We start from the raw sequence: 14,743 nt of genomic DNA on the forward strand, positions 1-14,743 counted from the left end.
TGGCGGATCATAGAAAACCAAAAGGTCACTTAGATACTGTGGCGTGAGACCATTTAGTGCTTTATAGGTTAATAATAGTATTTTATAATCAATGCGAGTTTTCACTGGGAGCCAATGCAGTGTTCTGGTTCTAGTTAGGACTCTAGCAGCTGTATTCTGGACTAACTGGAGTTTGTTTATGCTCCTACTGGAACATCCAGACAGTAAGGCATTACAGTAATCTAGTCTAGAGGTGACGAAAGCATGAACTAATATTTCTGCATCATGTAGTGACAATATATTTCTTATCTTAGAAATATTTCTGAGATGAAAGAAGACGATCCTAGTAATATTATCTACATGAGCATCAAATGATAGACTGGAGTCAATAATCAGACCAAGGTCTTTTACTGCTGTACATGATGAAACAGAAAGTCCATCCAGAGTTACTATGAGATCAGAAAACTTACTTCTAGCTACACGTGGGCCTAATAAAAGTATTTCTGTCTTATCAGAATTAAGTAAAAAGAAGGTAGTTAGCATCCAATGTCTAATGTCCTTTACACATTCTTCAACTTTACTAAGCTTCTGTCTGTCATCTGGCTTCACTGAAACATACAACTGTGTATCATCAGCATAACAGTGGAAGCTAATTCCCTGTTTACGAATAATTTGACCTAGAGGTAGCATATATAAAGTAAAAAGCAGTGGGCCTAAAACAGAACCTTGTGGAACACCAAATTTAACCTCGTTATGCGTGGAGAAGTCTCCATTTACATCTACGAACTGATTAATCCTATGCTTAAGGATCAAATTGAAAAGGGGGGGGGGGGGTATTTATACCTGGTATTAAACAAACCATGACAAAACTCACTGTACAGAATCAAAACATTTTTAAAGGTGAGTTTTACTTGAAATGTAACATGGCATACATTTTGTCCATGACATATTTGCAGAACTAATCTGTCCAAAGTTTATTTCCTTTACTATATATATATATACATACAGTATCTCACAAAAGCTAGTACACCCCTCACATTTCTATAAATATTTGATTATACCTTTTCATGTCACAACACTGAAGAAATGACACTTTGCTACAATGTAAAGTAGTGAGTGTACAGCTTGTGTAACAGTGTAAATTTGCTGTCCCCTCAAAATAACTCAACATACAGCCATTAATGTCTAAACCGCTGGCAACAAAAGTGAGTACACCCCTAAGTGAAAATGTCCAAATTGCACCAAATTAGCCATTTTCCCTCCCCAGTGTCATGTGACTTGTTAGTGTTACAAGGTCTCAGGAGTGAATGGGGAGCAGGTGTGTTAAATTTGATGTGTGTGTGTGTATATATATATATATATATATATATATATATATATATATATATATATATATATATATATATATATATATATATACACATAGAGGTGAGGGGGAGAACCATATACAGAACTCAGTCTTAACAAGACAATAAATGCATGATAAGACTTGATGATGAAACAAAGAAAGCAAAAGCAGGGTATAAACACACAAACTAATCAAGGACTGAGCACAGAACAGGTGCACACAATAGGGTAACACAACAATGACAAGACAGGGGTGGAGACAATACTAGAACAGAAAGAAAGGCACAAGGAAATATAAGCAAATATAAAGCACATGACGTCAACCCAAAACAAAAGAAAGCAGTGTTCATTGGAGTGCTGAGATAGGGAATTGGTTTCTCATTCCAAACCCCTTACCTGTATGAGGATAATAAAAAAAAAAGATAAAATTTCCGAGAACATGATCACACATTTTCAAATGAAGTGCATTTAGCAAGCAGTGAAAATCTCTGAGCATAGAAATGAAACACTAAAATTTCAATCGCTGTACTTCTTTCATTCTCACATGCAGTATTCTCTTTGAGATCGTTCGACTTTGCAGTCCACGAAGACCTGGTTATCCATCCCTTTTTTTTTCATATAGTGGCTACTGAGAGTCTGTTGTTTATTACTCACCGTTATCTGTGTTTAATCCTTTTGCTCTCTGAGGAATTTTTTTAAACAAATCCCACTAGCACTCGAAACATATTGTTTTTGATTTAAGACCTGCTAACCAGCGTGCAGCCTTTAGTCTCTATCCAGACTCCCGCGAGGAGTCCGATTTCTAGACATTTAAGGAGACTGTGATTGTAAACTCTATAAAATATTTCAGACTACGATAGTCTCTGTGTGAATCGCTAAGGCTTGTAGCCTAACACAAAAATTCAGCACTGTAGCACTGGGGTGCAGCCCTGTAGAAGATCAAACAGTATACGAGTACTACAGGAGAAGTAAAATCCTGAAATGTGAAGGTGCTATATGAACAGTCAGTGTTTGTATGAGACATCATGATTAAGATGACTCTCCAGGGACTTGTACGGAAGACGTTCTACAATAACCTAAGGCTAATGATGAAAAAGCTTTTGTTTTTTTTTGTTTTGTTTTTAAACAAGACAAGTGATAAGTGATAAAATCATTGATAAGGTGAGGTTTATTGTATTATGTTTATTTGTAAAGTAAGACTGTTGTACAGCATTTAGATATATCATCTCGCGCATAAACCCCAATAACGAAGGACTTTATTACGGTATTTTTTTGTTTCGATACAAGCATATTACATTCCACCATCTGACTTAAACATGGTGTGATTTAGGTTGGCAAGATGTGGCAGTTCAGGGAATTAAAATAAACAATTCATCAAAAAGCTGCACATTTCTAAATGTTTTACAGTAGCTCATTATCTCAGTGTTGTTAAACATCATTAATTCATTGAGCTTAAAGCAATGACCTCTTCAACTCACCATCTCGAAATGGTGATAATATACATAATAAAACCAGGCATTTTGATCAATTAGCTGTTAAAGTAGAGTGTTTTTAAATGTCTTGTTTATGTTTTAGTATACATTTTAATAGCAGCTGCAACTGCAAATTTTGGTCTGGACCCAAAAACAATCTCAAGATAGTTGTAGAAAGAGCCAACGCAATTAATCACAAGGTTAGAGTAAAACAGTCACTCAAGCTAGAAATGATACAATCTCCCAAGCTAAGAAGGCTAATTTGCTATAATAATAATAATAATAATAATAATAATAATAATAATAATAATACATCATTAAAAACTGTGATTTCTCGATCATCATGGATCATACATCACCTCAGAAAGTAGAAGAATGGCTTAGGAGAGAGACATACATTAGCAAAAGAAGGCTACTCAAGTTCAAAGGGTACTCAGGTTGTTTTGAAAGGTTTTGAGAGAACTCTTTCTGCCAGTATAAAAAGGCTGATTTGAGACTTATTACCAAGCAGTGACTGCATTGTGGACTCATAGACCTTAGACTTCATACAGACTGTAACCCAAGCTCAGGATCGAACTGAGGACCCTAGAGCAACACCGCCCAGAAAACAGACTTTAGAACTGTGAATGTACAAAGAAACAACTCCAATAAAAATCTTTTGCCCTCTGCGCCACCAAGAGTCGTTTTACCCCTGTAACTGAAACCTGCAGCACCCAGTACTGTTCCATAACAATTACTTCAGTCTCTTTCATGCCCTCCCTTAGCATTTATCTCTCCCGTGGAGAGGTATCCTCTCTAACAACACGCACAGTCAACATCGTGAGAGTGAAGAAAGCTCCGAATTGGTCAATGGACACCAAGGGACCCCTCTGCTTTGTCATGTACTAGGTCAATCCCTGAAGTTCATTCTGAGATAACACAACATGCTGACAAAAGCTATGCACAAAAGACACGGTTCTATTATAAAAGCATTATGGGAACCTCTGGTAGTCCTATCGGCACGTATCCTAAGCGGTTGATGACGACTGTGTGTGGTGAGTCTTTAAGTTTTTGTGATATAATTCTATATAAAAAGTCACATTAAATTGCTGTGTGTGGAATATGATGGGATCACGTACTCTTTATTCTGCATCACTTAATGTAATGGAACTACATTCGACCGACAAAAACCTTCATATTCAACTGCACGGAGTGATAAATCAGACTGACACTGAAATATGCAGGATACAAACGGACACCAGTGCCACATCTACATGGCTCTCTTCATAAATCATGCAATGACACGGTTTCTGCTGGCATGACATTTAGATTTTATTATTATTAACTGGTGTGTTCAGCAGCAGGTGCTAACGATATGGCTCAGGACTGGGGAGTAGTGATCCTTGTCCTAACTATGATGATCCAAGGTAGGTATTTGAAATTTTAACAGCTTTCTGCTTTTACTTCAATTTAAATTGTATATCTGACTTTGAAGAAGTCTTTTGAGAGCCTAAAATGGCAAACCGTTTTAATCATATCTAAATTACAGTGGGTGGGCAAAATTATTTCAAGATCAAAATATGTCCATAGCTGGAAATATACTATAATAAGTTAATCGTTACATGATAAGACATGAAGATGTTAGCTGTTCCACATGTTCTTCATAATTTGCAGTACATAGTAGATGGTAAACTCATATAGGTGTCACATAAACTTTCTTTGTGTTTTTATTATTATTATTATTATTATTATTATTAGTCTCGTTGACCCAAAGGATCATTGGGGGCCAAGAAGTCGTGCCTCATTCCATCAAGTACCAAGCATCTCTTCAGTTTGAGAAAAATCACTATTGTGGAGGCATACTGATCCACCAGCAATGGGTGGTGTCTGCTGCCCACTGTTGGAGACCGTGAGTACTGCAGTCATGTTCACGTTACTGTTACATTTACATTCTAGCACCCAGCCTTGTCCAAAGGATTTAGCAGACACCCTTATACATCTACAATCCACATACTAGTAAAATTGGTCAGATAGATTCTAAGACTATCAAGACAATAAACTAAAACCTTTGTTGCATTAAGCTGTTAGAGAGTATTTAAGACAGTAACTTATAGCAATGTATAGCATAAGAACAAAAGTACAAGTTGAGGTTTTTTTCTGTATTTGGTGCTCAGTTAAGCAAGGGCTTTTCTGCAAAGAGTTGGGTCTTCAGTCTTTTTTTGAAGACAACCAGTGATTAGAGGTATTTGCTCTAGTGGAGTATGCAGGACTGTTTTTAAAGCCCAAAATCTTGCCAACTCCTGCAGACATTCTTTATCCAATCCCACCCACTCCTGCATAAACTCTTGACCAATCCCATTCGCTCCAGCAGACAATCTTGACCAATTCTGCCCAATCCTGCATAAATTCTTGACCAATCTGGCCTGCTCCTGCAGAAAGTTTGACCAATCCTGCCAGCTCCCAGATACACACCTGACCAATCTCACCCACTCCTGTACACATTCTTGACCAATCCCGGCCACTCCTGCAGATATTCTTGACCAATCCTGCTCGTACCTGCTGAAAGTTTGACCAATCTTGCCTGCTCTTGCAGAAAGATTGACCAATCTTACCCACTCCCATAGACAATCTTGGCCAATTCTGCCTACCCCCTCAGAAAGATTCTGTCTGCCTGCCTCCTCCTGCAGACCCTCTTGACCAATCCCACCCACTAATGCAGACACTCTTGACCAATCCCACCCACTAATGCAGACACTCTTGACCAATCCCACCCACTAATGCAGACCCTCTTGACCAATCCCACCCACTAATGCAGACACTCTTGACCAATTCCACCCACTAATGCAGACACTCTTGAACCAGTCCTGCCCACTTCCATAGACACCCTTGAACTGATCGCGCCTGCTCCTGCGGACACTTTGGACACTTTGTTTGCCTTATCCAATCCACTTCTCTGTTAATGAATGTGCCCTTTCTTTGTTCCACAAGCTTCATAGCCACAAACTGCTGTCCAAAATGATATCTGTTTCAAGATTACAGGTTGTTGTTTTTTTGCATAGCAATTGGTATGTTCTCTGTTGGATAGGAGCAGCATCATTCAGGTGGTTCTGGGTGCACATAATCTGGAAGCTGAGGACGGATCTGAGCAAGTTTTCAACGTGTCCAAAATCATATCCAACCCTACCTACAACCCGAAAACATACAATGGTGACCTCATGCTTCTGAAGGTAAGCAGAGCTATATACAGTAAGTCTTTTATTTCTAGTAGCCTAATTCAGAAAGGTTGAAGATCTGATTGTTCGTTCAGAATTTCCTGCAAATCCAGAGTGGGAATTACAGGGGGTTATTGGGGAAAAGGGCAATCTAATGACAAAATGAGTCTTAAAAATTACACTTTTCCAATGATTTTGATTTTCAACATATAAATATAATTTAGTCAGCTTCAACAGAAACACAAGAAATGGACATTTTAAACACTCCCCAGGATGTTAATTAAATTAGCAAACTAGCTTAGCCATGTAAATTAAATTCATCTGTGTTAAATGCTATATAGGTAGTCACCTCACCAGAAAACTTCTAAAGTTTAGTTTATTTGAATATACAACACTAGCTATCTATTATCACTAACTGGTTAACATATCTTGCTACTTACTAAGAACTAACCACTGGGTTGTTAGCTAGCTAGCTAGGTTTGTGAATCAGCCTCTCGTTTGTAGCTCAGCTCCTGTTGTGCTCTTTATGACAAAATAATACATGGTGTTCCTTATACATTTACTAAAAATGAGCTGCATGTGAAGACTGTGTCTCTTTTTATTCCCTCTTTTCTTTAAAGGCAGGAAGTAAGGCTGATTGTATTGTGTCTTGTTGTAATTCAAGGTGCTTGGACCTCCATAGAAAGTGTGCTTGTATCTTACAATTGTGCTGTATTTCGCAGCTGAGCCACCCGGCTGTTCTAAACGCCTATGTCCAGCCGGCTCACCTCCCGGATGAGAGCACGCCTCCGCTAGATGTTGGAACCACCTGCACAGTGAGCGGCTGGGGCGTCACACGCATCTACAGCTTCTACCTGTCTCCTGTGCTCCGTGCTGTGGATGTGGACTACATCCCCAACTGCCAGTACTACTACTCCTTCAGGGTCAATGAGAACATGATATGTGCCGGATCTCGCTTTGGTGGCAAAGATTCTTGCCAAGTAAGGCAAACCCTACTTTAACTTGCCTATCATTATATGACAGACATATGGCACAGTAATGAGACTATTTTATAGCTAAAGTACACCAAGACCCCTTGGAACTGCCTTGACACTTGACACAATAATGCCATTTTTTTGCTATAGCTAGCTACAGTAAAGCACGTCCGCGTTCAACAATCCTCAAAACGCTTTGTCAGACACATGATACAATAATTACACTTGTTTTTATAGCTAAAGTAAAGTAAACCCCAGTTATTGTATAAGCTTCTAATTGCAGCTAATTGGGAATTATTTGAGGTGATCACAATTCATAGTAGAGTCCATAATCATATGTTTCAATTAATATATATACAGTATTTTACTGTATATACTATTTCAGGCTTCATGAACTATGTGTAACCATATAACAGTAAATATTTGTGTGTCTTTTGAAGCTTTGGTATATTAATAGTAGGTTATTTATTTATTTAACAAATGTACTGGTAATGCACTCAGTCTGCATAATGGCTAAATCTATTTATGCTAGCTACAGTACGTGTGAATTCCTCACAGTTAAACATGCTGAAAGTCATGCTTTTAATCAAGTGGCATGCTCTGGCTCTAAAGTCTTAATGAAATCTTTAAATGCAGAAAACTATGTATTTATATTTGTGCTTTCCACAGGGTGATTCGGGGGGACCGCTCATGTGCAATGGCTTTCTGGAAGGCATCGTGTCCTGGGGAATAGGCTGTGCCAATCCCTACTACCCAGGAGTCTACACCAAAGTGAGGAACTACAACAAGTGGATCTCTGGGATCATCACAAGTGACAATCAGTCCTAAAAAAATAATCAGGAAAAAGGTTTTAGTTTCAGACTTTTTGCATGTAGAAGACAATACGCTGGAATCAAGTTAATTTAGCTTGAACTTGGGAAGAAAACAGCCGTGGCGTATATCCACATGCATAATTCATTAACTAATTAAAGGCTAGTGAGTTCTGCTGACACAGCAGTGTCTAGATTAATGATCATATAACATCTAAGCACATTTTAATTGAATCCTTCTCTGTCATCTGTCATACGCCTGCTTTAATTTGTCAACAATATGTCTTTTTTTTATATACCAATTTTGGCATAAAGCTGAATATTTGTAATTGATTATTGTTTATATCTCAGAATAGTATAAATAAAGGTGTTATTTAGAAGTATTGAAGGAGGAAAAATCATGTCATGGTGGTGCTTTTCAGTGGACACACACACACACACACACACACACACATTCATTCATTCACATGTAAAGCTTTGTATGGGATGTTGAGTATGTGGGAGCTGGAACACATTCACTGGATGTCATTATAATCAGCTCGAGAATTTGCCTACCCTCCATACAGCAAGTTTAGAGTAGGAGTAATGGAACGTTTGGGGTTTTTTCTTTACACTCACTCGTCACAGATGGACTCAACGAGTTCAATTAAACATTGTAGGACAAGTCTAAATCGAATGAAGCTAACATAACTGTGGCTTCAGGGCTTTCCCGAAAGTCTGTCCATAAAGGATGTGCATTTTCATCAATGCAAAAGAGTAATAATAATTCTGATTTCTAATCATTAACATGGTGTTTCTTGAGCTGAAGAATTTAAACATGTGTGTACTGTTTGAGTGTTAATGATAAACGTGCATCGGCCAAATTAAGGTCATCCCAGTGCTGATTCAGTTACACAGTGGGTTCACTGTGAGTAAAAGGCTGAGCAAGCAGGCGAAAATACAACACTGTTATATAACTACTGTTATCATTTTAATAAAAGCCATCATCTATAATCACATTTTTAACTGTCCTCAGTAATCTTGTAGAGCCACTTTTTTTTTACCTTTTTTTTTTTGGTGCAAACTGTCTCATATCAGATTGTAATCAGAGTTTTTTTTTTTTTTTAACCACAACCTTAACTATGACAGACAGTCACCAGATCCAATTCAAACAATCATAACCTTTACTGGCACAGAGAGTCCATTTTTAGCCAAATGAGACATATCTACAGTTATATTATAAACACCAGTATTATGTACAGTTGAATATATGTATATATACCACAGCACTGTTGAATTCTCAAATCTGATTGGTCAGACGATGTGCTTAATCTTGTATAACAACAGCTCTGACAATAGTTCTAGCTACAAAGCACAGGTTTATATTAATTGCACTCGTTCTAATAGGTTACGTTTCTATAGTAACGAGGACTAAAGGACTTTTATGATGCTTGTTCCACATACTCAAAATGTAATAATACTTTTTTTTTATTGCTGTCATTTAATAACTAAATGATGCTTTCTGTAAACAGGTGATTGTTGAGCATTTTTGGAAGGAGTCTCCAGCGTAAAAGCATTGTAACAATCAGAGGTAGAACTGTAGCTTTACGTTTTCCACTCCGAGAAAGTCTTCATTACTGTTTCTTGGTAACAAACTGCATTTTTTCCACCACTTTTTCTTTCTTTCTTATTAACCGCCCAGTTAATAAGTGAGTGAACGTGTGTTTATAGCTGCTATAATGCTATAAAGGGATAATAGGAACTTGTGTTGTGGATGTTCCACAACATTAAAAGTAACTACATGTGTCGTTCTATAAAACGTACAAATGTAATTGGAAAATAATCAACTTCAGGATGGTAAGAGGGGTGAACATCCAGGCTATAGTCAGCCATTATATGGAAGCATATAATTCACCGGGTGTCAAACTCAAATGGATTTAAGTGAATTACTATGTATGTATATATATAATATCTGAGGTAAAATTCAGTGATTTACACTTATTGTATTATTGTGGGGTGTTAAATATTAAGATGAAATAATTTGATAGTACATCAAAATAATGGGATTATACCCCCAAAATGATTAGCTGTTAAGTCAAAATAACAACATAATATCTGGAAATAATAAGTTATTAAGTTGGAATGATGAGAAATTTAGTTGAAATAATGACATTCATCAGTCTCTTTACAACTTAGACACAGTAATAATAGAAAAACAACTGTTGGGAGTATAAACACTTCCCTCAGATGTGTTGGCAAATTCAGATGTGTTTACTCGAACTTCTCAGGGTTCTTCCCTATGGAAAACCATCCACATTGTGCCACAATTTATTAACTGTAGTAGACAATTTTGACTTTGAGTCTAGAAAATTTTAACACAAACACGTTAAACACTTTTTTTTCTGTACAATACACAATAGCATAATTTCCACTTTGAGTGCAATGATGCAGAGAGGAATGTGGAGGATGTGATGAGTTAAAGCTTGTGAAAACATAATGTTCTTCACAGGAAGTACAGCCTCTGTCGGACCTTGTTCGCAAATGTGAGTGACCTTATGATAATTAACTCAAGTCAGCTAACAAGCTTTTCTTGAGTCTTTCTCTGCCATGTGTCTAGTTATTTATACGGATTTTGTACTGTAATTTCTAAATGGCCACTATTTAACCACCAATATTATTAGGTGTGTATAACTTATAAAGGCATGTTTGACGAGATGCCATTATGTAGTCAAACATCAAACTGTTTCAACATCCACAGAGAAATGTGACATTGCAATTCTTGTAATCATTACATTGTCTGCATGCATGCATGCACGCACACACACACGCACACACATGCATACGCCCACACACACACAGACACGTGCATACGTTCACACACACACAAACACTTTCAGTTGAGCCTGGAGTGTGCTGGAGCAGGAACCCTTGCACTGGATACTTTCACTGGACGTCATTATAATGGCTAAAATCAACAGCAGTCCAGAGGTTTTAATTATCACATCTCATGAAGCGAAAGAATTTGCCTACTCTCCGTACAGCAAGTTCAGAGTAGGAGCAGCTCTACTCACACACGATGGAACAGTCTTTACCGGTAAGGAGACTTTACACTTTAGAGGTTCATTCATCACTGATCAACTAAATGAGTTCAGTGAAGTATTGTAGGACAAAACTGTTTATGATGGAACTTCTTTATGATAACTGTTATCTAATGTCTTCAGGGCTCAAGTCATTCAATCTTTTTTCACTGAAGTGAAATTACTAAAGTGAAGTTACTGAAACTACTATAACTACTACTACTACTACTACTACTACTACTACTACCGTAATTTTCGGACTATTGAGCGCACCTGAATATAAGCCGCACCCACTAACTTTAAAAAGAAAAAAAAAATTGTACATATATAGGCCGCACTTGTCTATAAGCCGCAGGTGTCCACGTTGTAACATGAGATATTTACACAGAAAGATGTTACACAGAAAGCTTTTTTTAAACTTTTAATTAAATACGTACCGTAAATGCTTTTTTCTGAACAGTGCCTGTAACACGGCTAGTTAAAAAAAAATATACAGTTGCCTACTAGGAAAAGTCATTGATCGCTATCTTCATCTTCCTCCTGCGCACTAAAACCACTAAAGTCGCCATCTTCGGTGTTGGAATTGAACAGCCACAGAATTACCGGTATTTCGTCACACACTTCCTCAGTCTCTCTTTCGTTGTCGCTCTCAATGTCACTTACGTCTCGAGGCAAATTCACCCTTGAGCTTGTGCTGTCCTCTTCATCACGCAGCAGTCCAGCCTTTCGAAACCCGTTGGTGATTGTAGATTTTTTGACACTGCTCCACGCTGTTAGGATCCACTGGCAGACTTGAGCAAAAGGTGCTCTTCGCATGCTATTTCCTTCTTCGACAGCCAGATCGATCGCCTTTAACTTGAAAGTTGCATCATATGCATTTCTTCGTGTGTTTTCCATGATGAGGGTGTGTGCATGAAGCGCAAAATGACTGATCTGAAGAATTTAGTGTGAGTGCGTTTGATTTAATTCGAACAGTTCCATTGGTCCACTGTGACCTGTTCGGTAATTTCATTGGTCTGATGTGACGAGGCTAAATGTTTTGGCGGCATGAAGCTCGTTAGCCCGTAAAAATCCATAAATTAGCCGCATCATTGTTTAAGCCACAGTGTTCAAAGCGTGTGAAAAAAGTCGCGGCTTATAGTCCGGAAATTACGGTACTGTTACTACTATTACTATAACTACTACTACTACTGTTACTAAAACTACTATAACTTCTACTACAACTGTTACTACTACTACTGTTACTAAAACTACTATAACTACTACTACTACTGTTACTACTAATACTATAACTACTACTACTGCTACTACATCTACTACTACAGCTACTGCTACTACTACTACTACTACTAAAACTGCTTCTACTACTGCTGCTACTACTACATCTACTACTCCAGCTACCATTACTACTATTATTACTAAAACTACTACTATAACTACTACTGCTGCTGCTAACATTATTACTATTAATAGTACTTCTACTACTACTATTATTAGCACTATTACTATGACCACATCTACTGCTGTTAATACTACTACCTAGTACTTATTACAACTACTTCTACTAATAGTGCTACTAGTAATAGTACTGCTATAACTAATACTGCTGCTGCTGCTGCTGCTACTACTAATACTACATATAATATTAATAATAACATTGGATTAATTTTCATTCTAGTGCATGAGGCTTTTTGTAGTGTTTCCTACAAGGAAGTTTTAAACACAAAATGTTTGATGTTAATGATCAACACAGCTGTGGCTTAAATTATTCTTGCTGTTTCGAGTCTGTGAGGCAAACACTGGCTCTACTGTAAGAGAACAGCTGAGGACATAAAATCAGTGCCAATGGAAAATTGCAAATACAACAAATGTCACATGGTTTCACGAGATTATACAACCCTGGTTACAAAAAAGTTTGGACAGTATGGCAAATGCAAAAAAAAAAAAGAAAAAAAAAGAATCATTTCATGCACATTCAGAAGTGGTTTTCAGTCTTGCCCTTTACGCACATAGATTTGACCGGATTCCTTGAATCTTTTAATTATATTGTGCACTGTAGAAGGTGAAATGCCACAAATCCTACCCATTTGTCTTTGGGGAATGTTGTTCTCAAAGTGTTGGATTATTCACTGACACATCTGTTGGCAGATTGCAGAGCCTCGACCCATCACTGCTCTTGAAGAACTAGGCTTTTTTGGAGGCTTCTTAAATACTATGATTAGGCGATTGCCTCACCTGTTTCACATCACCTTCTTATTTCAACTTGTCACATCGCTATTAGTCCTAAATTACCCCTGTCCCAACTTTTTTGGAAAGTGTTGCATGCAGCACTTCCAAAATAATTGTTTATCACACTTTGGGCCTGCAATACATTTGCTAATGACCACGTGTGCATAAACTAAACCACATTTGTCCTGCTATGAGAGAGGAAATTTTCTTCATTTTGATACTAGTGTGTGATAATTTTAGGAAATGGTATGACAATAACTGGATAGTTAACTTTGGTTATAGCTGTTAGTCTTATTATTCCAACACAATGCTAAAAAAATCAAATAAGAAAGCCACTCGACGCCAAATACTGTATATTTTGTCTGATCTGACATTAGTGGAAATTTCAGTAATTGTTATTTTTCATAAATTGTTACTTTAATGAGTTAGATATGTTTTGCTTGTTCCTCATACAGGATGTAATGTAGAAAACGCTTGCCTCACTCTTGGTATCTGCGCTGAGAGAGTTGCCATCTCCAAAGCTGTGTCAGCAGGACATCGAGAGTTCAAGGCCATTGCTATAGCCAGGTTCTAATAAATAATACTGACTTTTTCAGTTATTTGTAAATTATATTTTTATATGTTGTGGATTATTTTATTCATATTAATGTTATTTTTTTCATAGTGACATGGAGGATAATTTTATCTCACCATGTGGTGGCTGCAGACAGTTTATGAGGGAGGTTAGTTGTTTTTTTGTTGTTTTTTTCTTTTTTATGATGCGGTAGACTGACCATATTGCTTCTTGAATAAAGCAACCCTGCATACTGACTTGATTTGTTTTTCAAATTCTATCACTGTGTGTCAAAGCTTTTGTTTCTTTTGCAGTTTGGTCTGCAATGGGAAGTTTATTTGTCAAAACCAGACGGCTCTTTCATAAAGATGACTGTGAAGGACCTCCTTCCTGAGTCATTTGGTCCTGAAGACTTGCTGAAGAATAGCCATTAGATTATCTGACTGAACAAATATGCTGGCAGTTGAAAATGTTGAAAATGTTGACCGTATATAGGCTTATATATTATTATATTTATAAGACTAATGCTTGCTGAAATGTACAGACCTTGATGTGACCATTCAGTGGTACTAAAATAAAGGAAAGATTATTTAAGAAAGTGTTAAGAAGTTTTATTCCTTGCCAAATGCTGAATACATCAACTTTTATACTACATTTTTTTACAGTATACTGCTGAATTCTTTGTTTTGATTGGTCAGAAAGTGTTGTTTAATTATCTACAACAGCAGCTCTAACAATAGCTCCAGCTGGAATTCAAATATCACATGTTTACATTAGTGTGCTCATCCTAATATGTTATCATTTCTGTAGTATCAACCCACTTAAAAAAAAAAAACAAAGGAAAATATATAATTGTTGATAATGTAAGGATGATTATATATATATATATATATATATATATATATATATATATATGGGTGTGTGTGCTAGAATCTCGTTAGACACAACTGTATTTTTCTTATTAGAATCTAATTATCTCCTTAGAATGACACCCGTCAAGGGGAGGGGTATAGTAGGTAGCAAGTGAACAGTTGATGTGTTGGAAGCAGGAAAAATGGGCAAGTGTGAGGATCTGAGCGACTTTGACAAGGAGCAAATTGTGAAGGCTAGATGACCGGGTCAGAGCATCTCCA

General features: G+C 37.1%; 2 protein-coding genes across 2 annotated transcripts; both read left to right on the forward strand.

Moving 5' to 3' along the window:
- Nucleotides 1-3,172: 3,172 nt before the first annotated feature.
- Nucleotides 3,173-10,558, forward strand: LOC128619219 (trypsin). The gene is made up of 6 exons (XM_053643223.1): nucleotides 3,173-3,832; nucleotides 4,139-4,204; nucleotides 4,536-4,686; nucleotides 5,863-6,004; nucleotides 6,712-6,969; nucleotides 7,633-10,558. Exons 1-6 carry the CDS (start codon nucleotides 3,772-3,774, stop codon nucleotides 7,789-7,791), a joined length of 837 nt encoding a protein of 278 aa, XP_053499198.1. The 5' UTR covers nucleotides 3,173-3,771; the 3' UTR covers nucleotides 7,792-10,558.
- A 103-nt stretch (nucleotides 10,559-10,661) lies between these two features.
- cdaa (cytidine deaminase a) lies at nucleotides 10,662-14,424 on the forward strand. The gene is made up of 4 exons (XM_053643224.1): nucleotides 10,662-10,845; nucleotides 13,513-13,624; nucleotides 13,722-13,779; nucleotides 13,925-14,424. Exons 1-4 carry the CDS (start codon nucleotides 10,713-10,715, stop codon nucleotides 14,042-14,044), a joined length of 423 nt encoding a protein of 140 aa, XP_053499199.1. The 5' UTR covers nucleotides 10,662-10,712; the 3' UTR covers nucleotides 14,045-14,424.
- The last annotated feature ends 319 nt before the right edge of the window (nucleotides 14,425-14,743 follow it).

This window comes from Ictalurus furcatus, chromosome 15, assembly GCF_023375685.1.
Source record: "Ictalurus furcatus strain D&B chromosome 15, Billie_1.0, whole genome shotgun sequence".
Taxonomy (NCBI): Eukaryota; Metazoa; Chordata; class Actinopteri; order Siluriformes; family Ictaluridae; genus Ictalurus; species Ictalurus furcatus.

Bases quoted from the DNA above. Each gene is read 5' to 3' on its own strand.
- LOC128619219 (XM_053643223.1), top strand. From the start codon at position 3,772: ATGGGAACCTCTGGTAGTCCTATCGGCACGTATCCTAAGCGGTTGATG. The intron at 3,833-4,138 runs GTGAGTCTTTAA...TGTGTTCAGCAG, and splicing joins GTTGATGACGACTGTGTGTG to CAGGTGCTAACGATATGGCT. The intron at 4,687-5,862 runs GTGAGTACTGCA...TCTGTTGGATAG, and splicing joins GCTGCCCACTGTTGGAGACC to GAGCAGCATCATTCAGGTGG.
- cdaa (XM_053643224.1), top strand. From the start codon at position 10,713: ATGGCTAAAATCAACAGCAGTCCAGAGGTTTTAATTATCACATCTCAT. The intron at 10,846-13,512 runs GTAAGGAGACTT...TTCCTCATACAG, and splicing joins CGATGGAACAGTCTTTACCG to GATGTAATGTAGAAAACGCT. The intron at 13,625-13,721 runs GTTCTAATAAAT...TTTTTTTCATAG, and splicing joins AAGGCCATTGCTATAGCCAG to TGACATGGAGGATAATTTTA.